General features: G+C 47.1%; 1 protein-coding gene across 3 annotated transcripts in view; it reads left to right on the top strand.

Moving 5' to 3' along the window:
* The window catches only part of ADD2 (adducin 2), a 113,199-nt gene extending 96,461 nt beyond the window's left edge, over positions 1-16,738 (top strand). For all 3 annotated transcript variants that reach the window (XM_012475671.2, XM_012475673.2, XM_012475672.3), the window contains exons 15-16: positions 454-582; positions 9,717-16,738. In XM_012475671.2, the coding sequence (XP_012331094.1) occupies positions 454-582; positions 9,717-10,027 (440 nt within the window). In that variant the 3' untranslated portion in view covers positions 10,028-16,738. The remainder of the gene's footprint in view (positions 1-453; positions 583-9,716) is intronic.
* Positions 16,739-24,103: the final 7,365 nt, after the last annotated feature.

Genomic DNA, 24,103 nt, shown 5'->3' with positions numbered 1-24,103 from the left:
GTGTTTTTAAGGGGAGTCAGCAAAAAGAAAAAAAGATAAATAAGGGGCGTCGGTGGTTGTGGGTCCACCTCTTACCCTTTGATGTTCTCTGTGCTCATGACACAAAACTCCTGGCTGGTTCTCTACAGAGACAGGACAGGAACGAGAGCCAGGCTCTGGTCTGGCCGTGTGGGCGTTCTGCAGTCTTGCCTTCCACATCTGGAGTAACATTTTGGTAGGTGTGTTTCAATGAAGGAAACAACATGATTCCACCTTCTCCCATTGGCCTTCCTGGGGAAGTCGCAGAAATTTTAAAAGGTCAGGGGGAGCAGCTAACTTTAGCCAGAAGGTTCATTATCAGCTAGGAGGATTCATGACCAAATAGAAAAAAGTAATTTTTAGAAGGCTTTATTTCTCTGCCCATCTCTTCTCTATTTGACCTCTGTCCTGAGGTGGTTTTCTGTTTTTTTTCAGGCGAGAAAGAAACCGCCCCTGAAGAGCCTGGCTCACCTGCAAAGTCTGCACCTGCTTCTCCAGTGCAGAGCCCAGTGAAGGAGGCAGAGACAAAGAGCCCTGTAGTCTCTCCTTCCAAGTCTTTAGAGGGTGAGTCCAGCTGAGCAAGCTGGGAGGGAGGGACAGGGGTGCATCTGCTGGCTGGGAAAGTGCCCTGCCTTCCACCAGTGTTGCCCCTAATCCAAAAATCTTTCCCCTCTGCTATTTCTAGGGAATCAGAAATAGGGGTTATCAAGTTTCACCTTGTTTCATTCACAAGCTATACCACTACACCTTGCAGCTTAAGCCTAGTGTAAGCAATGAAGAATAAGTTACTGGCTGGCCCAGTGTAAGTAATAAAGCGTAAGTTACTGGCTGGCCCCCAGCTCCTTGCCCCAACTCAGACACAGCTGGGGCTGTTGGGCCTTTCCAGATGCACTAGCTCCTTTCGCAGGCTTTAACATGCATAGGGACCACCTGGGGATCTCGTGAAAATGAAGATTCTGCTCATTAAGTCTGGGATGTGGCCTGAGACGCTGAATTTCCCAGGTGAGGGTAACGATGTCATACTCTACCTTAACTGCACATTGGAATCACCTGGGGAGCTTTAACAGTCTCAATTCCTGGATCCCACCCCCAGCTTTTCTGAGTTAAAGAAAACTAAGCAAAATCTGGAGCTGGGTGGGTTGAGGAGTACAGCCTGGAGTTTTCGCATCTCTCCAGGGGAATCTAAAGTGTGGTCCAGGTTGAAAACAGCTTCAATAGAGAGATACTACCTTAAAGAACTGAGTTCTAGGCCTAACTGAACTGCTAACTAGTAATAACTGCTAATTTTAGCAAATCAGATAGCATCTCTGTGCCTCAGTTTTGTTGACTGTCAGATGAGGCTACTAATATATTCCCTTTTTATACTTGTATAAGGGAAGTGTAGGTGAAAACATACTTTGAAAGAGTAAAAGCAAGACTTAAATGTAAGATGTGATTATGGTTATGACTAATAATATACATAAAGTGGATAATAATTATAGTTCATGGCCACCTAAATCATAAAAGTATCTTTACTGAGCTCCTGGAATCACTCCAGGGCGTGAACACTTCTTCCCAGGTCACCTGGAGACTCCCACCAGACAGAGCTGGCTCACCAGCCAGAGAGCAGAACCTGGTGACCTGTTGGACTCTTCTCCCTCCTGGGTAGAACAGCCACACATGTGGATTCCGATAGAATCCCTCAGCCCTGAGCTCCCTCCACAAGCAAATTACTGCCTCATGTGCAGGTCCAGCGTTGCCAGAGGAAACCCATCTGCTTGAGGCCAGGGCCCAAAGCGGATGTCCCCCAACTGTTGTGTTCATTGTGTCTCACCGTGGTGTTGTCAACCTGTCTCCACAATGTCTTCCTTTCTCTTCCCATTTGTGCCTTCATCAAAGGAGTTTCCTCCGATTCTGAATACTTGTCTCTGTAGTAAGTATAGAGAGGCTGTTTACTAACTCACTGCAACACTTGCAATGGGGGAGGGAGGATTTTTTTTTTTTCCCAAAAGAAATAAATTTCTCCCCAAGTTTTTCTTTCGCAACTCACAACTCTGCCTTTGGGAAGTTTCCCCGACTGTAAAATTCGTGACCAATTCCACATGCACTATGCATAGATTAGGCTTCTCTGTGGGAGATGTGGATATACACACAGAGGCTGCACACATACACAAACACACAGGCACACACGCTCAGAAGAAACAAGCCCCCAAGAGTTTGCAGGCAGTGGGGTCAGCTCTCCAGCGCTCCCAGTGGTAGAGTGCTTATGGCTCTCAGGTGTTCACTCCCACCCCTTTTCCTAATGCACCTGCACCTCAAAGGAGCCTGTAGCCTTGTCTAGGCTTTGGGCCAGAGCCTGAACTGCCTTATAAGGATGTATAGAGGGCCTGGCCTGCTAGGGTCTTCAGGACATGTGTTCCAGCTGCAGGAATGAAATCCAGGGCTGGAGAGGAGGCTCATGGAGGAGTGGGACAAGGGGCAGCAGGGGTGTGCAATGGGTGGGGTAGCTGTTTACCCACTGCCTGACATTTTACACCCTATAGCAGGATTCTTCCTTCTTCCCCTGGAGGGGCCCACTGTTGTTAGAAAAGTTGTCTCGAAGGTACTTCCCATAACCCACTTCCTGTAACAGACAGAGAGCTAGGGAGCATGGCACCTTGGAACAGTCCCTGCATGGTGAAGATACAAGCTGTAGCTGGGCGGGGAGCCTGGTGTGAAGCCTTGGCTGGGCTGCTTACAGGCTTGCCCAGCTCATGGACAGATAGGTCTAACCCACCAGGCAGCCTCTGCTCTTTCACATCTAGCCCACATGTCAGATCAGGGATGGCTTTTTCCAACCATTGCCACCATGTCGTCAAATCCTCTTATGCTGTGTCACTCCTCATCTGTCTACCTGACTCCTACCCCATCAGCCTTTCTGAAAGCTGGCCATCAGAGAGAGCCTTTGCATCTGGCCATCTGTGCTATCACCTTCTCTTTAGCTCCTGTTGGACCCTCGTCCCAGCTCACCTCATCCTCTGCTGAACGCTCAGGGCACTGGCTATGCCTGCAAAGCAATAATCCTGTATTTGACATCACATGATCAGCTCTGCCACTAACTAATCTAGCCATCTCAAACAAGTCACTTAAAAACACTGCTGGATGGGAATAGCATGAATTTTTGCCTTTCCTAACTAGGCCACAGCAAGTTGTAAGGATAAAATGAGCTACTGAATGAATATAAAAGCACTTAGTAATGTGCTTTATGTAAGTTAGTCCTTTTTATCTACCATGCTCTCCAAATTGTGGGAGCTAATACACCACTTGATGTTTTAAGCCACTAAGTTTTAGGGCAGTTTGTGATGCAGGAATAAGATTTGATTTAAGTCATGGTGTATAATAAGAACTAGTTTTATGGAAATTATTTCTTCTGTGGGTTGACTGGGGTTGACAGGGCTTAGCTGGATGAGTCTTCTGATGGATATGATATCCACTGAGGGCTGCAGTCAGCAGGGAGCTTGACTAAGCTGGAACTTCCAAGATGGTGCACTCACAGGCCTGGTACCTTGGCAGGGGCAGCTAGAAGGCTGGGCTCAGCTGGGACACTTAGATAGCTGGGTGTCTGTCTGTCTATCTTTCTCTCTCTCTCTCTCCAGTATGATCTGAAGGCCCACCCATGCGGCCTCTCTACATGTTTTCTATCAGGAGAGTTGGGCTTTATACATAATGGTATAAGGCTCCCAAAACTGTAAAAATAGGAGTTGCTAGGCTTTCTGAAGTCTTTGGCCAGAGGCCTGCTCTGGCACTTCCATTGCATTCTATTGGTTTTGCCAGCTACAGGGCCAGCCCAGATTCAGTGTGGGAGGGGACTGCAGAAGCCCGTGGGTACTGGAGGCACAGCTCACTGGGGTCATATTTTCAAACAAGCTGTACCAGATACTGAAAGTATATTTGGGTACTTAGAGGAACATTTATATTCCAGCTGTGGTGAGTGGATGGGAGTCACAGAGTCCACGGCACCCATTTATGAGAAGCTCTACTTTCTTTTTTATAAGTGGTACTCTCTCAGTTTTAGAGGGGAGGTAAAAGTTAGAGAAAACACAGCATTCTAAATAATGCTTCTCAATATGTGGTCAATGGGCCTTGTATTAGAATTACCTGGGGACTTATTAAAAGTATCTATTTCTTGGCCCACCTTCGGTTTCAGTTTATTGTGGGGACAACACTAGGAAGCTGCATTTTCATAGGCTCCCTGGGTGATTCAGACAATGATGTTTGAGAATTTAAACACAGACAGAAACTGTTGCAAACCTCTGCATGGCCGACAACCAGCTCATCCGTCAGCCATGGGCAGCTCAGTCTGTTGCTCTTCTTCCCCTCTGTTCTTTTCTTTGAGCACCGTGGGCCTTTTTGACTGTTGCTGTATGAACGCCTAGCCCTTGTGTCAACATAGGACATTTTTTTCAAGGTCTTTAATGAATCTCTCTATGGCCTCTCTATGCAATGGTATGGCACTGCCTTTTCAACAGGGAAGTAAAAGCAGTACATGGCAGTGACCAATTATCCATGCATTTGGAATATAGGTCAGGATCAGTTTGATTGACCTTGTGTTCTGAAGTGCGTCAGCAAATCCAGTTTCAAGGCCCTCCGCTGGTATCTCTCCTGCTGCAAAGAGAGGGCTTCTCAAAGCTGGGGTGCTTGAGGCAAGAGATCATGTGTTTGACCCTGAGATGTTAGCAGTCCAGGGAAGGAAAGGCAGCCTTGCTCCTTCAGTTAGGCAAGGTCATATTCGTTCCCCGTGTCTTCATCCCAGTGCACAGCCGCAGAAGAGCCCAGCTGCTGAGCTGACACAAGGCATCCTCTTTTGAGCCTTTACCTGCCCTTACTCGGCAAATGTCAGCAGCAGTAAACATGGCATAAGCATGTTGTCACTGAGCTGCATGATGGTTTTCAGAGAAGTAAAAGACGGAGTTTCTGTCCTGAATGGTGTACTTGGGCGATGAATAGACTCTTAAAAGAAAAAAAAAGAATGACATACCCAAGTGCAAAATGAATAGATGAGCAGTGTGTTTAGAAGAAGGTGAACTCATTGACCAGTGTCAGGGGAGGCTGTACAGAGACAGTGTGACTTGAGCCAGACCTTGGATAGGTACATGCTTGGAGTGGCAGAGAGGAGTGGAATGGGCTGTGCAGGGGCGGTGCCTAGGAAGCTGGGGGAACTGGCATTCCTGGAAGGGGATTGTATTAGGGTTCTCCAGAGAAATAGAACCAACAGGTTATGTAGAAAGATAAGAGGAGACTTACTAGGGAAATTGCCTCATTATGGAGGCTGAAGAGTATGTTGTCTCCAAGCTGGAGAACAGGAAAGCCAGTGGTATAACTCCGTCCGAGGCTGAGGCCTGAGAACCAGGAGCTGTAAGCCTGAGGGCAGGAGAAGATGGGTATCCCGGCTCAAAAACAGAGAGAATTTGCCCTTCTTTCACCTTTTTGTTCTATTTGAGAGGTACCTAAACAGACTGGATGGTGTCCAACCATGTTGTTGAGGGCAGATCTTCTGTATTCAGGCTACTGATTCAAATACTAATCCTGGCCTGATGCAGTGGCTGACCCCTGTAATCCCAGCACTTTGGGAGGCTGAGGATAGTGGATCACCTGAGATCAGGAGTTTGAGACCAGCCTGGCCAACGTGGTGAAACCCTATCTCTACTAAAAATACAAAAATTTGCTGGGCATGGTGGCACACACCTGTAATCCTAGCTATTCCAGAGGCTGAGGACAGAGAATCGCTTGAAACCAGGAGGTGGAGATTGCAGTGAGCCGAGATTGTGCCATTGCACTCCAGCCTGGGTGACAAGAGCGAAATTCTGTCTCAAAATAAAAAACAAAACAAAACAAACGCTAATCCCTTCCAGAAACACCCTTACAGACACACCCAGAAATATTGTTTTACCAACTATCTGGGCATCCGTTATCCAGTCAAGTTGATACCTTAAAATTAACCACCACATGATCATTGGTGGCCAAGAGACACTCTTTGGAGGCTGTGGTCTAGTGAGAAATGGAGTTGGAGAGGCAGAGTGTCCAAACCAGCTCTGCGCCTCCCACAGAAGCCCCCTCCTCCTCCAGCCTCTAGAAGCCTTTTAGCCCTTTGTCTCCCAATGTACAGGGTCCGGGTGTGGACCCTGACTTCTGAATCCAGTCTTGCTCCCGTCACCTGTTCCCCCAATGCCTCCTGTCTTTCCCCTAGCTTTCCAGTCACCATCCTGGGACAGAGCCCCCATTTTCCAGCTTCTGCTCCACTCTACTCACTCCCACAATATCCTCTATTCCCAGAGCTCCAAGTTCCCCATTCAGGAGAGAAAGCCAGAGGTTCTTCTTAGAAGAGGCTGGAAGTTGAGTTCTCATCTGATCCTAGTTCCTGGGGCCTCTCTCAGCCTAGTCTTCAACCTAACTGTTAACAGAGGAGGGGTCTAGGCTCTCAGAGCCTGTCCGCAGTAATTTCCAGGGGCCTAACACATGTTTATTTCTGGAGCACTGTCCCTTCTCTTGGCCAGTGGAACCCTCCAGTAGTCTCTGACTCTATAGCTGAAGGAGTGGTGACCTTAATTAGGAACTTGGCTCCTTCAAGCCCCATTTTCCATTTACCATGACTCCTCAAACAATTCATGATGTGGAGCCTCTCTGAATCATAGCAGATCCACTATCTGTGGCCCCCACTTTCTACATGGTGAGAAGAATCTTGATTGTTGCTCTCCTAAACCAGACACACACCAGGGCCTGAGGCTGTTGATTAGGTTGACAGCAGGGCAGGTGTGGGCAAAAGGACATGAATGAGGGGCATGGTTGAAGGATGCCATCGGAGTGAGGATACTCTTTGCCACCAGGCAGGAAATGACACTTGGACAGAAAGGGAGAGCCCCTCTTATCCAGTTGTCTTCATGAAGCCAGAAGGCAAGTGCCCAAACCATCTTAGAGGAGAGTACCAAGGGTCAAGCTTGAGAAATGCGTCCTAATGTGTCATCCAGGTGAGGGCCCTGCAGTGAGGATCTGGGTTGAAGTTGCAGAGCCATGGAGCTACAAGAGCCCAGGAAAATGAGAGTGGGGACCAGGGCAGCAGGCACAGGAGACCAAGGCTAGCACTCAGGGCTGGTGTTCGTTTACATGAGTGGATCCAGTTCCGCTCAGAAGGCTCAGGCTGGGATAGGCAAGAAAAGATGAGGTGATGGTATTGGCTTAGTTAGAATAAATCCATTCACATATTCATTTATTTGCTTATGCTTTCTACCATTCATGGATTCCACAGACCTTTTCTGAGTGCCTTCTGAGTGAGCTAGTTACATAGGTCATTAGACACAATTTTGCCCTAATTTATTTCAGTTTTGAAGGGGGAGGAGATAGACATAAAAAAACAAGTGTGGGCTGGGTGCGGTGGCTCACGCCTGTAATCCCAGCACTTTGGAAAGCTGAGGCAGGCGGATTACAAGGTCAGGAATTCGAGACCAGCCTGGCCAACGTGGTGAAACCCCATCTCTACTAAAAATACAAAAATTAGCTAGGAGTGGTGGTGCACTCCTGTAGTCCCAGTTACTTGGGAGGCTGAGGCAGGAGAACTGCTTGAACCCAGGAAGCATAGGTTGCAGTGAGCTGAGATTGCACCATTGCACTCAAGTTCTGGGCAACAGAGCAAGACTCCATCTTGGGAAAACACCAAACAAACAAATGTGATTATTTTGCAGATGCTGTGATGGAAGTTTAGATAGCAGAGGCAGAAAGGAAGGAGTGATAAACTCTACCTGGAAGTGGGAATCAGGATCAGGAAAGACTTGAAGGAAGAAGTAACACTCAATCCGATTCATTATATGGAATGAAGGCTGGGGACACAGAGGAGAGAGAAGGACCTTGCAGAAGGGAATGGGCTGGGATGACAGTGAGAGGTGCAGGGACCGGCAGCTTGGTATGGCAAAAAGCAGGTGAAGTGGGAATAGAAGAGTGGACAGCCTGGTTTATGGCTTTCAAGAGTATTGCCAGGTGATGGCCACAGGATTACATGGCAGGATGGAAGGGGATGCTGGATGAGGATGACAGGACATGAGCTGGGCAGTGGGAAGACTGGGAGCAGTGGCCAGGGTCTTTGCTACCAAGAGGGAGCTGGTGCTCTGCAGTGGTCTGCGGGAGGCACTTTGAGTTTTCCAGCAGTGTCAGGGGTTATGGAAGACTTTGTTACAGGGAGATCTGGTCCAGGTAGTTCACTAGTCCACTCTAGCTGTCCACAAGTTACCCCAGTCTGTCCCATCCTCCATGGAACCATGCAGTTCCCCAGACTTCACCCCTGTTAAGAGTTCAGGCTTTTCCTAAAACCGAATCCTTCACCCACTCCCTCTGTAACACAGATTATATCTTCTACATCACCCACATTCCCATACACCCCAGCAGGCTGGGTTCCTTCTTGTGATGTGGCAGCACACATACGCCACATTCATATGTGCATATCACACACACACCACACAGGCGTGTCACACGCTGACTCACACATTCACATTCACACCCTCGCATATGCTCATGTACACTCACACACACTTGTACATACAAACACATTTGTAGACACTCCCACACTCATATACTAGTCATACACATTGATTTCACATGCTTACACCACACACACCACACACTCATGCTTACACACACAACTTGCCTGCTCACACACACACCCTTGCACACCCTCACACATGGTCACTCACACCCTTGCACACCCTCACACTCACACACTTGCACACCCGCATTCATACACACTCACTCACAGACATTCCTTTCAGTTCACATGGTGAGAAGAAGTGGAACACAAGTTGGTAAGCCGAGGTCTGCCCACCATTGTACAATGTTCTTTGGCCTTCTTAGCTGTACGGGGGGAGGAGGGGCACCGGATGATGCCTTGCTTTCTACTTCTCAGTCTGTGGTTTTACAATCTCCCCAACCCCCACCCCACCCAGGCATCTGAAAGCTTCTGTGGAAGCAGGGTTGGGTGAGAGTGGGGAGTCGGGAGAAAGGGTGGCAGGAGGGTTTGGTTTCTGGGACCTGAACAACTCTGGCCTTGAACATGGCAGTGATCCCAACAGATTCCCAGGTGGAATAAAGACCTGGGGGCCCCAGTGGCTGCTAGAATGGGCTGACCAAGGGTCTTCCCTTTTCACTAACACATCTTGGAAATACAGGGTCTGTGTTTTACAGGGAATTCCACTCTCCCTGTGCCAGCTGGGAAGATACTCTCCATATTTCTCAAAGTTCATCACTGGTGTAGAAAATGAAAACATGTAATTTCCATATTTTTATTGGTGAAACTGAACTGGTTACAGCAATTCTTAGATGTCTCCACCAAGCTGTACACCTCACACCTTCTCCTTCCTCTGTGTCTGTTTCTTCCTTCTTGCTTAGAAAAATTCTGAACTGGACCTTAGCTGGGCCCCCTGCCACATTCAGACATCAATATCCATCTAAATTCATAGACAAGAGCCCAGAGCTGCCGACTTACAAGGGGGTGTTCCCAGGACAGGCCATGTGGAAGGGGTGCAGATCAGAGCCCAGTCCTTCCATCTGTCTCTGAGAGCCATCCCTCAACATCAGGCTGGCCCTTCCCTTGCTCTGGATCAACTTTATAGATTTCCTAGAAATTGTTCTGTTAGTCCCAGGTGGACGCTCTCATCTAAATGAATTCTTACAGGTCATATCTTTTGATCTTTTTCTAGAAGGTGCTAAGAAGACAGAAACAAGCAAAGACACCACCACAGAGCCCAAAACAACCCAGCCAGAAGGGGTGGTGGTCAACGGGAGGGAGGAGGAGCAGACGGCAGAGGAAATCCTCAGCAAAGGCCTGAGCCAGATGACCACCAGTGCTGACACGGATGTTGATACCTCTAAGGACAAAACCGAGTCGGTCACCAGCGGCCCCATGTCCCCAGAGGGCTCACCTTCCAAGTCTCCCTCAAAGAAGAAAAAGAAATTCCGAACCCCTTCCTTCCTGAAAAAGAGCAAAAAGAAGGAGAAAGTGGAGTCCTGATTCATGACACCCTTGGGCTCCCTCCTGCCTCCTCTCTCTCCTCCCCTTCCCTTCTCCCATCTCTGTCCCTGCAAGCACAGGGCCAAGGAGGGATAGAGTAGGGCCCTGGATCACACTCAGAAGGGGAACTTAGAGATCGCCTGACCAACCCTTCATTTTACAATTGCCCCAGAGAAATCAGGTGACTTGCCCAAGGTCACACAGCTAGTTAGCGGCAGAGCCTACACTCGAATTCAGGTCTCCTGACTTCCAGTCCAGTGCTCCTTCTACTACATAACACTGCCTAGTTGTGGGCCGCCTTTGTTCAGATGCTGCCTACCAATCTGAGCCTAGGGCAAGAAGGCCAGAAATGGGCCGGGAGCTCTCATAGGCTCAGACTAAGTCAGACAGGTCGAGGCTTCCCCTGAGTAAGGCCCATTTCTTCACAGGAATCCAATCTCCTGTGGATGGAGCTATCTCTACATTTAAAAATCTCTTCTCTTTTCCTCTTTGTATCCCTGCCCTGCTGTTCAAAGTAACCAGGCAAATTGACCCCTCCAACAGAAAGCAATCTTTGTTCCCAAGGGCTGATGGCTTAGCTTGTACTTCCCCAAACATTAACCCTGAGCTTTCTTCATGGAACCTCTGGAATGATGGGTGGAAGAGCTGTAAGCGGTGGTAGGCATAAGGGCAAGCCATGTAAGCTGAGGATTTGGGATGGTTTCATCAACATAAGAGGCCAGGAACTTGACCCCTTTGAATTGTGCGTCTCAGGCACTTCAAAACTAAAACCAAATTTAGCATAGGAAAAAGTTGTTTCATGCTCAGGGCGGAAAATTGGGGAAGTTGAAGTCTTCTGTTGGCTTTGGGTTGTGCAAGGAGGATCAAAACAACAGAGGGAATGCTATGACTTTCTAGCTTTGCATGACACCTGGAGCAATGCGCTGTACCTGCCCCACTCCTGTCCAGCAGTCAGGTGTCCCCTGACTTTCCCTCACCCCCAGAAGCATTTGCTTACAGACTGAAACTGGCATCTTACTCTTGGCACCTTGACTTGCACCCTCTGAGGTTCCAACTTTGAGTCACTCTAGGTCCAGCAGAGGAGAATCAGAAATGAGCCCTTCAGGGTTAATCCTCTTGCACCAGCTCTCAGAGAATGCTGGGGGTCCCTGTCCCTGTCTGTCCATCCTGGGGCCTCGTAATGGCCACAGCTATTGTTTTAAATGCCAACACTGTCTTCTCATGTTCTTCCGCGGGGCATTGCTTAATGAGGATTGTTGGATCCTAAAAATTAGACAATCCATTCTCTTGAAAGCACAGTGTCTTGAAAGAATATTTTTCCTTTTGACCTGACTATTTTTCCTATTTGACCTGACTGAAAATATTTTTGAAAGTTCTTAATCATAGTTTTCCACTTTTGAGCACTTATTATCTATAGACACTGTGCAGGCTTCACATATATTACATCCTTTAACCCTCATAGTAATCCATTGAGGTGGGTAAGATCATTCCCATTTTGTGGGTGAGGAAACTGACCCCCTGAAAAGATAATTGACTTGTCCCAGCTGACTTGGCTAAAAAAATCTGGATCCTGGATTTGAACCCAGGTCAGCCTGAGACCGGAGCCCTTGGTCTTAACAGCTATGGTGAACAGACAACTTTAATCCCCAGGGGTGGTGGTTTTCATCCAGGACTTGTCTCCATGACTGGTCTCCATTGCATAATGCTAGCACTTGAAGCAAAGGTAGGAAATTCCCTGTGCTCATTCTCATCAGTATATGTGAAGTTCCTGGTCAATGTGGACTGTGGTGATGCTACTGTGTACCTGTGACAAAGGAGAGGCAAGAGCCTTCTTGTTGGGACAAGAAATACCATCTATAATTGACTATTTCTTGAGAAGGAAAGAAACTGACCTAGGACCAAGGTAAACTTGACACTGTCTGTCCAATGCAGGGTCCTAACTGCTACCCCTGGCTCTGTCTCTGTTCTACTTCCTGATTAGGTCAAATTTTAGGAGGGACAATGCCCTGATGTTTCAGAAAAATCTGTCATATGGGAAATGCCTTTAAAAGCCAATCCCTTGATGCCTTCTTTTAAAAAGTAGATTTCACATTTATTCATTCATCCTTTCTGGTATTTGTTAAGCATCCACTGACCACCAGGGATTATTCTGACATTGAAAGAAAGCCATCATTATGACTAGAATAATAAGTGGCAAACAATATTGCGAGAATGGTGAACATGACCTCTGATGCAGCCTTTCATGTGTGAGTTGTTGTAGTTCAGGGGTGATGTTGATTGCCTCTGCATTCAACACACTCTCTTTATTCCCTTTATGACAACAGTGAGGCCTCGCTTAGGTCAAAATGTTGGATGGAGTCTTGCTGCAGCATTATTCTTAGCATTTATGCCATGGGCCCACTTGCTATTGATTGATGAACCCATCAGTTGGTTCATTCCTCATGTTCATTTCTCATGTGATAGGGTACACCTCCTTTTGATTGATGAACCTATCAATTGATTCATTTCTCATGTATTCCAAAAACATGCATTGAACTTGGGTCAAGGGCCAGGCATGACGATAGGCATAGTCCCTGCCCTCAAGAAGTTCATGAGCATAGTAGGTGTATAGACAAATCGCAACACAGGCAAGTGTACCAAGGTGGCATAAGGAAGCAACAGTTAACTATCTTGGAGACCAGAGAAACCCTGAGAGAAGCAATGGCTGTTAGGGTTTTAAAACAGAGGAATTTTCCAGTAGAATGGAAGGGTTGGCAGGGCATGCCACGATGAGGGAAGAACGTGTGCAAAGGTGTGGATGCATGAAACGCCATGATGGGGTCCTCTGAGCAGTGTGGCATTGGCAGAGCATGACACCTAAGCTGGGTGGTTGAGGGGTCCCTTCACAGGTGGGCAGGGTTAAATCCTACAGAAACTGGTAGGAAGTGTGGAGGAGCCGGACTTGTCATGGAAGGGGTTTGGAGCCACTGAAGCCTTTCAATCAGGATAGAGTCATGATCAGACTTGCATTTTAGGAAAATCCCTTTGATGGCTGAATGGAGACTGTGGACTGGATGGGCGTAGGATGGTGGCCTGGGAGCTATGAGGCCTTTCTGAAATGTCAGTACTAAAACATATTTGATGGCCTGCCTCACATGATGTTTCCTCTATAGCAAATAGTTTCTTGACACAAAATTTATTTCCATAAAAGTCTTTGGATAAAGCACCTTAAGAGGGATTTTTGACAAGGGGAAGGGAGCATTCAAAGAGCTAATGTTTCCAGTTTTATTTTGTCTTGGTGTAGAATTTCTGGGAGAAGTGTCGAGCCATCCTCCCGTTTCTTCTTCCCTTGACTAGAATGTCTTGAGAACATGCACCCAATGCTACAGAAATAGACATGTGGTCCAAACAAAACCACAGGCTATCAGGAGAAAAGGAAAGGGCATTTTCTTTGGCTTTGGATAAAAGTTGGCTGAAAGCTTTGACCAGTATCTGACTGGAGAAAAATGTGTATTCAAGAGCTTAGATTTGGTGGGCAGTAGGTTCATGTCTAGTTGAGCCACTGTGCTTGGAAATGCCAGAGAAAAGGGATAATATTTGAACCAATATGCTGCTCTGTGGCTGGCTGAGCTGGGAAGTGGAGAGGTTTCTGAGCTGATTTCCATCGGAAGGCAGGCAAGAGGGAGAGGAAAAGAAAGATTAATGGTTGCACAGAGACAGGCTTAGCTCCAACAACTCCCCACGCGGCGTTGGCTGCACCGAACAGTGGTGTGGGAGAACCATCCATACATGTGGCTTCCCCCAAAAGTGCAAGAAGAGACATCCTCTAGCCCAGATCTGGGCTCCCTAAGAGTGCCTGCTGGCCTGCCGGCGACCCAAGTAACTGTCCTACTTTGGCCAGTTGACCCCCCTCAACTCTCCTATAACTAAAACAAGCTGCTGCTTCTGTGAACAGATAAGTTCTTTTTAAAGGACTTGAGGGAAATTGGATGAAGAGCAGTAAGTTCTTACATTAAGAATCCCACTGTAAAGCGCTGCCCTCTGCCACTGATCCATGTAGACTAAACTTGAATCCCATTCCCTGTGGATGATGCTGTCACTTGCTCATAGTGACATGGCAAGACAGTCATTCAGATATTTGGCATTGTTGTAACAGGGCTACTGCCAGTGTGGGGGAAAGTGCTATAAATCCACTTCTTTGATTACCATGAATTTGAAAGAACCATTCGCTCAACATCATGATTCGCCTCTGAAAGTTTAAAGCTAATTTTCAATTTTTTCCATGAAGGTATATGGAGGATAGTCACACAGCCTCCCCATAGGTCTCCCTGATATGTTTTTCTCTTTTCTCTCTCTCTTTCTTTTTTTCTTTTTTGAGATGGAGTTTAGCTCCTTGTTACCCAGGCTGGAGTGCAGTGGCACAATCGTGGCTCACTGCAACCTCCGCCTCCTGGGTTCAAGGGATTTTCCTGTCTCAGCCTCCTGAGTAGCTGGAATTACAGGGGCTTGCCATCATAGTCGGCTGATTTTTGTATTTTTAGTAGAGACGGAGTTTCACCGTGTTGGCCAGGCTGATCCCGACCTCCTAACCTCAGGTGACCCACCCACCTCAGCCTTCTAAAGTGCTGGGATTACAGGCATGAGCCACTGTGCCCGGCTGACATTTTTTTCTTGGTGTGAATTTTATGTTCTAGTTATAGGAGGACAAGGGTAATCAATTCTTCACTAATGAACAAATGAGAACATTTACCCTTTACTCATTTTACACATGCGGGTCAGCAGAAGCCCTAGAGTTGGTTGTCACAGTTGCAGTTGACTCTGAGCCTAGAGAAAACAGGTCTTTTTACATTCTCTCTCATCACTTGAGCTCAGCTGAACTCTCTAAGACCTTAGCACTCAAAGAGTCTGAGAAGAAATGAGGGAGAGGCTAAATCTAAGCTCTCCACTCCCACAGAAAGGACAGGGCACCCTACAATTTAAAAGCCAGTGGGGCATCCTATCATCTCTCTTACATCTGTTCTCAAAGGGATAGTTTAGTGCAAGAAGTAAGAGGCCTATGTAGTGACTCTAAGCTCATGAAATGTGCACATTGGTTATCGGTGCACATGTCCACTTGCACCATAATGTGAGAAAGCATACATGGTAGTGTAATTACTTCCAGAAGCCCTGTCCACCCAGCCTATTCAGATGTGGCACGCTTTCTGTCATAAATGAGAGACCAGATGTAGAGCTCAGTCACCAAGGCATGCCCAACATCCCTTTACCTCTCTCAGTGAACAGCCATGCTCACCAGGAAGCAGTGTGGGGACCTCAGGTGGGGTGTCCTTTAGTGGAGAACACCTATCATCGTTTTTATAGAGACAGTTCCCTTGAGAATGTAGGCTTTTCTTCTGAGGAACAATTAGGAAGAATCTTCAGTTGGGAGTGTTCTTAAATATACAGAAACAATGGTTCCCATCGGTTCACACACAGGTGGTATTAGGTTTGGCCATATTGATGTTTGATGCCACTTGCCTTCTAGATTTTCCCAAAAGTTGGGTCATTGCTACAAGAAATTGGGACCTGAAGATGGGGGAGAAACTGGTGCAGGTGAGGGGTTCGGGTAGAGCCAGAGTCCGAGGCACAGTGTGAGAAAGCGCTGGTGGTTTTCTAGTAGAGTCAGGTCCAGGGCTCCTTTCCTCAGCCACTGTGCCCCAGACTTGAGGCCAGCTGTGATCGGCAAATTCCTTATCTCTAGGTAGTTTAAAGAAAATGTAAGAGTTTGGGGGGTGATGGGAGAATAACTGTAGAAAGACCCTAAACTCTTCTCTCCCCAGTAAATTATCTTGTATAATGTTTAACAACTCAAAGGCCAGATCTCCCCTTTTAAAGTGAATCAGAAGGAGGGCGGCAGTTGGACCTACGGCAGAGAGGCCACACTTGAAACACATTATAAAATGGGAATATATTTCAGGGAACCCCACCCCCACACTTCCACTCCACCTCACACCTGTTGGTCCTGCTTTGTGGGTGACTGATTGATAACCGAGGACTGCCCCACTTTTAAATTCCTGCAATTTATGCTGCAACCAACATCCCAGTGTTTGCCCTCCCCAGGAAGAGGCAGGGTGGGCGAGAACCTATGGTCCAGAGCCAAGATCGCCTGGCTGGGGTACAGGCTAGCAGGAACCCAGTCTAGATAGAGTGCAGTGTTCGCTAAAGCTATGGATGGTTTCAGTGAAATGTCTGTGTCTGACAATCGTCACGCAAGAGTACTACTTACTGTCTTCCCTTGTACATACATTGTCTGTGTTTAGCTTTTCCTAGTATTGTGAGGTTTCAAATAGGGGTTCCATGTAAATACTCTTTCTGCTACTGAAATGCCAGCCCCCTGGAGTATGCACCACCCCCACAAATGGTTTTGCCTTTCTCTATGCTAACACTTTTTGAGCCACTGATGTGCAGATTGATGGTTAGTTTCTTGGGCTTTTATTTTGCAATTTTATATGTATACACATATATAATATATATATTTATGGGTTGGTTTTGTATAGTTTTCTGTTTGAATCTCTGAGCACCAAAGCTGCCCTTTGATTTTCACGAGAACTTTCCAAAGCCACTTCCTGAGCCCTCCTGCTGCTTTGGTGTCTGACGGTGATGCTGGGGTGGCATCTCTGCCCATGGATTTCTGTATGTGTGTGCTGTTACCTCACCTGCAGATATGACCCTAGTAAATCTAACGTGCTTGGCTTCCCAGTGTGTGTGCCCCATCTCTGTTAGCTCCTCCGTTCTCCTGGCTCCTAGGGGAGCAAAAGTCAGAAAGGGGGCCCTATGGAAACATGGACCATGCAAGAAACTTGTCCCCTTGAGACCGTTTCTCACATGTGGAAACCTGAACATGTGTCTGCTTGTGTTCTGATGTGGGAAGGGTGGTTGTAAAATACTAGACTCCCCTGAAAAGGAAAAGGCCATGTGGATTTGCACAAACACATGTGTCACAATGGGTGTACACCATGTGTGTATACCCTGTGATGTTATTTGTAATACCCTGGGAAGATATTTCTTCTAATATTTCAGTGATGTATACCCTTTCAGATTATTTGTAATATTTTAGAGACATTACTTGTAATATCACAGTGGATGTACACTCTGTGAAATTATTCATTATATCCTAGGAAAAGATATTACTTTTAATATTACCATGGGTGTATACCCTGTGTGTACACCCTGTGAGTTTATTCGTAGTATGGGTTACTAAGAATAATCTCAAACATTGTACAGCCACTGTGATATAGACTAGAGAAATATTACTTTTAATATCACAGTGGGTGTCCACTTATTATTCATAATATCACTCCTAGAAAGATAATACTCTGGCTGGAGATTTTGCTCAGTTCTGTTCTAGCTGTTTGCGTGGACAGTCACTGTGTTCATATGTCACTGCTAGGGAGTCACAGGCTCCATAGCAGGTGTTTTCCTCTCCTGGAGGTCTCACCTCCCATCAAGGAAGAGGTCTAGATTGCTGTCTGATGTCTGGTCTCTGGACTGAAGGCCATTTAGTGCAGGACTTACAAATAACCATGGGGCAAGGCAGGAGGTATGCATGAGTGGCATGGGCAAGGTGTGAGTTGGGGATACAAAAGGGAATGGTGGAGGCCAGGTGCGGAGGCTCATGCCTGTAATCCCAGCACTTTGGGAAGCCGAGGTGGGCAGATAACTTTAGGTCAGGAGTTTGAGACCAGCCTGATAACCTGAGCAACATGGGGAAACCCAGCCTCTAACAAAAAATACAGAAATTAGCTGGATCTGGTGGGGGGCACTTGTAGTCCCAGCTACTTCGGAGGCTAAGGAAGGAGAATCATTTGAACCCGGGAGGTGGAGCTTGCAATGAGGCAAGATGGTGCCACTGCACTCCAGCCTGGGTGACAGAAGCAGAGAGAAGGGAGGAAGGGAGGGAGGGAGGGAGGAAGGGAGGAAGGGAGGGAGGAAGGGAGGGAAAGAGCAAGACAGAGAGAAGGAAAGAAAGAGGTGGGGACTGCGGCTAACTGAAATCTGCACACCTTGTCAGATGCTGTAGACTCTACCCGAACCAGTCTCCTACTGCCTTGTGAAGACGTGGCCTAGTGTTGCCAGATCTACTTTGAGAGATTAGAATTCCAGATCTTTATTTATTGGTATTTGTATTTATTTTTTGAGACAGAGTCTCTGTCACCCAGGCTGGAGTGCAGTGGCGTGATCTTGGCTCACTGCAACCTCCACCTCCCAGGTTCAAGCGATTCTCCTGCCTCAGCCTCTCCAGTACCTGGGATTACAGACATTCGCTACCACGCCCAGCTAATTTTTGTATTTTTAGTAGAGACGGGTTTCACCATGTTGGCCAGGCTGGTCTCAAACTCCTGACCTCATGTGATTTGCCTGCCTGGGCCTCCCAAAGTGCTGAGATTTCAGGCGTGAGCCACTGCGCCCAGCCTTGGATTCCAGATATTTATGTGATCTCTCCAAATTTTTAAATACTGGCAACTTATTTAAAAACAAAACAATACAAACAACCATAAAGCCCCATGTGCGCCAAACATAACTTGTGAAGCTGACCCCACCAGCAGGTGGCCGTTGCGTGACCTCTCAGGAGGATGCCCTCTCCCTTCACCCAGTGGTTGCAAAATATTTCAGACAGAAAACCAAAGTTCTCTCTGGGTGCAGTCGGTTGGCTCAGAAGCTGACAGAGCCTGGTCTTTGTATAACCCCATCCTTCCCCTTTCTGTCAGTTGTTTATGGGAGGATTCTCAAACTGCTCTGGAGAATGTTTCTACCTTCTAATTCTAATGTTGGGTGACCTGTAATTTTCATGTTGGTTGGGGATACCAGGAGTTGGCAGAGGCTCATTCCAGAGCCCCTGTGGACTAAATTCTGCCACTTCTATAAAATCACTGAAAAGTAGAGGGTGAGTCAGGCACAGTGGCTCACACCTGTAATCCCAGCACTTTGAGAGGCTGAGGCAGGCAGATCAGCTGAGGTCAGGAGTTCAAGACCAACCTGGCCACTGAAACCCTGCCTTTACAAAACACTACAAAAAGTAGCTGGGTGTGGTGGCAGGCACCTGTAATCCCAGCTACTTAGGAGGCTGAAGCAGGAGAATTGCTTGAACCTGGGAGGTGGAGGTTGCAGTGAGCCATGATTGTGCCATTGCACTCCAGCCTGGGTAACAAGAGCGAAACTCCGTCTCAAAAAAAAAAAAAAATTAGCTGGGCACGGTGGCGCCTGCCTGTAATCCCAGCTACTCAGGAGGCTGAGGCAGGAGAATTGCCTGAACCCAGGAGGCGGAGGTTACAGTGAGCCGAGATCGCGCCATTGCACTCCAGCCTGGGTAACAAGAGCGAAACTCCGTCTCAGAAAAAAAAAAAAAAAAAAAGAATACGCTGGGCATGGTGGCTCATACCTGTAATCCCAGCACTTTGGAAGGCCAATGCAGGTGGGTCACTTGAGGTTGGGAGTTTGAGACCAGCCTGACCAACACGGAGAAACCCCCTCTCTACTAAAAATACAAAATTAGCCTGGTGTGGTGGCGCATGCCTGTAATCCCAGCTACTTAGGAGGCTGAAGCAGGAGAATTGCTTGAACCTGGGAGGTGGAGGGTGTGGTGAGCCGAGATGGCGCCTTTGCACTCCAGCCTGGGCAACAAAAGCAAAACTCCATCTCAAAAGAAAATTAACAAATAAAAAATGATAATAACCACTTACACTCATTATGTGCCAGGCCCTGTTCTAAGTGCTTTACAGGCCTGATCTTATTTAATCTTCACAACCCTATGAGGTAGGTGCTATTATTAATCCCATTTTGAAGGAATGGAGACTGAGGCACAGAGAGGTTAAGTAACTTGCTCAAAGCTACACAGCTAAGAAGTGGGAGGGCCAGTATTCAACTCCACATGTCTGGTGCTTCTGAGGTCTGAATGCAGTGTGGTCAGGAGGTGGCACGTCCTCAAGTGCCAACTGAACTGGCTGTGGAGAGGCAGCTGATTCCTCCATCTGCCTGGAAGCCTCCAGAAAGTAGACACTTGCTCCTTTATCTCCTCGCCCATAGTGCTTAGCATATAGTAGGTGCTTATTAAATGCTGGTGGAATGACTGAAGCCAAGTAGTGGAGACAATTCTATTACTATTAAGCACCTGCTGTGTGCCAGCACTAAGCACTTTCCCACTCATGAAGGTTGAGTCATCCCATTTTACAGAGGGGAAAACTGAGACTCTGGGAGTTTGTGACATGGCCTGCTAAGAGGCAGAGGCAGGATTCAAATCCAGATCTCACTCCAGCAAGCGGGTGGGAACAGGATGCAGATGGTGGACACCAAACATGAAGAAGAAAAGAAGAAAGTACCGAGGCTGGGATGGAGAAAGCCTGTCTGGCCTTTGTGAGCATGAGGGGAGCCTTGCAGGGGAAGAGCCATGGGTGGGAATCAGTGTAGCAAATGCAGGTGGGTGAGGCACCCCCCAACCCTTCCCTGTGACTTTACTTACCCAGAAACCCACCAGAACATGGCTTTGGAGGGGGAAGGATGCCCCCGCCTCTGCACAGGGGTTCTGTAACAGACAAAAGTGGAGAAGGGGGAAGTCTTGGTCTCACATCCCATGGTGAGTATGTGGGAAGGGCAGGAAGACAGGATGAACTGACTTTGTATTTTATTTTTTCTTTTTTTGAGACAGGGTTTTGCTTTGTTGCCCAGGCTGGAGTACAGTGGTGTGATCTCGGCTCACTGCTACCTCTGCCTCCCAGGTTCAAGCGATTCTCCTGTCTCAGCCTTCCAAAGAGCTGGGATTACAGGTGTACACCGCCACACCTGGCTAATTTTTTTTGTGTTTTTAGTAGAGACAGGGTTTCACCATGTTGGCCAGGCTGGTCTCAAACTCCTGACCTCGAGTGATCTGCCCACCTCAGCTCCCAAAGTGCTGGGATTACAGGTGTGAGCCACTGCACCCAGCCCTTACTGTGTATTTAGTACTGAAAGTACACGTCGGGGTGCCCTGTCTCCTTCCCAGAGGTACACACCAATGAGCTTGGTGCTTCCCAGCAGGCAGGGCAAAAAGGGATTGGGCCATAGGACTGACAATGTCCACAAGGTGAGAAGTAACCGTGGCTCAGAAGAACCACTGATTGTACTGAAACCAAAACCTTTGCTTCTCAAAGCAGGGACCCTGCAGAATGAAGACAATGAGGTCCTTGACAATATCCCTCAGCAAATGCTGTGGAGAGAGACCTGTCCTGAGATTTTGTCAGGTGCTCCAGGGAGATTACACCAGTCTGTACTCTTTATCAGTAAGGCATGACGGTGCCCATTTCACCACATCTTTGCCATCACAGCTTTTCAATTTTTAAATTTTGTTGCCACTCTGGTAGGCGAAGAAAGATTCCTATGATAGTTTAAACTATATTTCTTAAGCATTTGAGCAAATTTTGTTTTTGAGACAGGATCTTGCTCTGTCACCCAGGCTGGAGTGCAGTGGTGCAATCATAGCTGACTGTAGCCTTTACCTCTGGGACTCAAGCAATCCTCCTGCCTCAGCCTCCACAGAGCTACTCTATGGGACTCCACAGAGCTACTCTGCAGTGGGACTACAGGCATGCACCACCACATTTGGTTATTTTTAAAAAACTTTTTGTAGAGAAGGGGTCTCACTACATTGCCTAGCCTGATCTAGAACACCTGGGCTCAAGCAGCCTCCTTCCTCGGCCTCTTAAAGTGTTGAGATTAGAGGCATGCTCCACTGCACCCAGTCCATCTGAACATCTGTTTAAATGATGTCGGATCAGTCTCTTCTTCAAAAGAATTATTTCTTGATTTCACAGATTGCTTCAGTCTTACTTGTAACACTCTCATGAACTCCTACAGAGCACTTACCCCAGGGGTAATTTTCTTTCTTTTTTTTTTTTTTTTGAGATGAGTTTTGCTCTTTGTTACCCAGGCTGGAGTGCAATGGTACAATCTCAGCTCAATCCACCTCCACCTCCAGGGTTCAAGTAATTCTCCTGCCTCAGCCTCCCGAGTAGCTGGGATTATAGGCGTGTGCCATCATGCCTGGCTAACTTTTGTAATTTTAGTAGAGACAGGGTTTTACCATGTTGGCCAGGCTGGTCCTGAACTCTCAACCTCAGGTGATCTACCTGCCTTGGCCTCCAAAGTGTTGGGATTACAGGCATGAGCCACTGTGCGCAGCCAATTTTCAACATATTTAATTATGTGAGTAATGTCTGGTTCCCCTGCTTGACCACTAGCTACATGAGAACAGGAACTCTATCTGCTTGTTCACCATAGATCCTTAAGCCCTTGCTGGGGCATAGAGGGGGGTCTGCAAACTATGACCAAATCTAGCCCACTGCCTGTTGCTGCAAATAAAGTTTTATTGCAACACAGCTATGCAATTTGTTGACATATTCTGCTTTTGTGTTCAGTGGCAGAGTTGAGGAGTTGCCACAGAGATTACTATATGGCTCACAGAGTCTCTTGCCCCATACAGAAAAAGTCTGCCAATGGTGGCATCAAGTAGAAATGCAATTCACATTTTGCTAGATGGCTAAATGAATACAAAATTAGACTTTTGGTCACATGAGGAAGACTGAGACCTCAAAGTGGAACAGGAATGAGGTTGGAACTCGGTGACTTACAGACTGCTGAGGGTCTTTAGGTTAGAAGGAAGGTTGATCTGCAAGGCAGGACAGCACAAACTGTGCCACCACTAGAGACAAGCACAGATAGGTGGACAGGTGGCGGACCGGTCACTCTGGAAGCCCTGTGGGAGAGAAAGCAGAAGGTAAGGCATGGAGGCAGAGGAGGGTGTTCAGAGGAGAGAAAAGGTCTCTGATGCTGGGATCTGTGCCACGCTGGGGACCAGGGCGAGAGTGTTTGAAAGCCAGAGCCCTGGCATTCCTAGTCCTCATTTTCTTTTCTTTTTTGAGACGGATTCTCTCTCTGTCGCCCAGGCTGGGGTACAATGGCATGATCTCGGCTCACTGTAACTTCTCCTTCCCAGGTTCAAGCGATTCTCCTGCCTCAGCTTCCTGAGTAGTTGGGATTACAGGTGCACATCACCATGCCCGGCTAATTTTTTCTTGTGTTTTTAGTAAAGATGGGGTTTTGCCATGTTGGCCAGGCTGATCTCAAACTCCTGACCTCAAGTGATCTGCCCACCTTGGCCTCCCAAAGTGCTGGGATTACAGGCATGAGCCACCATGCCAAGCAGGTCCTAATTTTCAAGTACCCAATTTATAATATTCTGTCTGTACAAATGGGTGGGCCAGGGCTGTGTCTGGGGTTTGTCCTTAGCCACGTAATGATTGGCCACAGCTGCTGAGACAATGAGATGAAGAAACACTTTACCTTCTTTGTGCCACAAAGGAAATCCTTTCCCCATTCCACCCTCTGCCCCAGTCTTCAACCCTGCTCCCTGTTGGCCAGTGTTCTCTGGTTTGCAGAGACAGGAGTTGGTTTTATTGAGCACTGGCTCTGCCCTGAGCATGTGCGGGACTCTTGCCATGCACAGTCTCATCAGCTGGGGTTTTCTTGCTTCCTTTGACTCATGGGGAAACCAAGGCTCAGAGAGGTGGCAGCACCTTGTTCAAGAACACACAGATGATCTGGTCCAAATGGCGAAGCTCCTGCTGCCATGTCATGATTTTTGCATCTGCTGTGTGTCATCTGGTCATAAACACCTGAATTTTCTTTCTTTTTTTTAATTTAAAAAATTTATTTTTTAATTTTAGGTATATATGTATATATTTATTTGTACATATTTATAAATAACATATATTCAGAAGGCTGAGGCAGGTATATATATATAAATTAAGGCATATATATAATACATACATTGTGTGTATATGTATATATTTTTATATATGTATATAAGTATATATATTTTACATATGTATATATACATATATAAACTTTTTTATGTTTTAATTTTAGGTGTATTATATATGTATATTGTGTGTGTGTGTGTGTGTGTGTATTTTTTTTTTTTTTTTGAGACAGAGTCTTGCTCTGTCACCCAGGCTGGTGTGCCGTGGCATGATCTCAGCTCACTCTGGGCTCACTGCAACCTCTGCCTCCTGGGTTCGAGTAATTCTCCTG

This window comes from Aotus nancymaae, unplaced genomic scaffold (genome assembly GCF_030222135.1).
Source record: "Aotus nancymaae isolate 86718 unplaced genomic scaffold, 86718_ANA_hifiasm-v0.15.2.pri h1tg000057l, whole genome shotgun sequence".
In the NCBI taxonomy this organism is placed as follows: domain Eukaryota; kingdom Metazoa; phylum Chordata; class Mammalia; order Primates; family Aotidae; genus Aotus; species Aotus nancymaae.
Note: the sequence above shows the minus strand (reverse complement) of the source record. Positions and strands in the feature narration are given on the sequence as shown.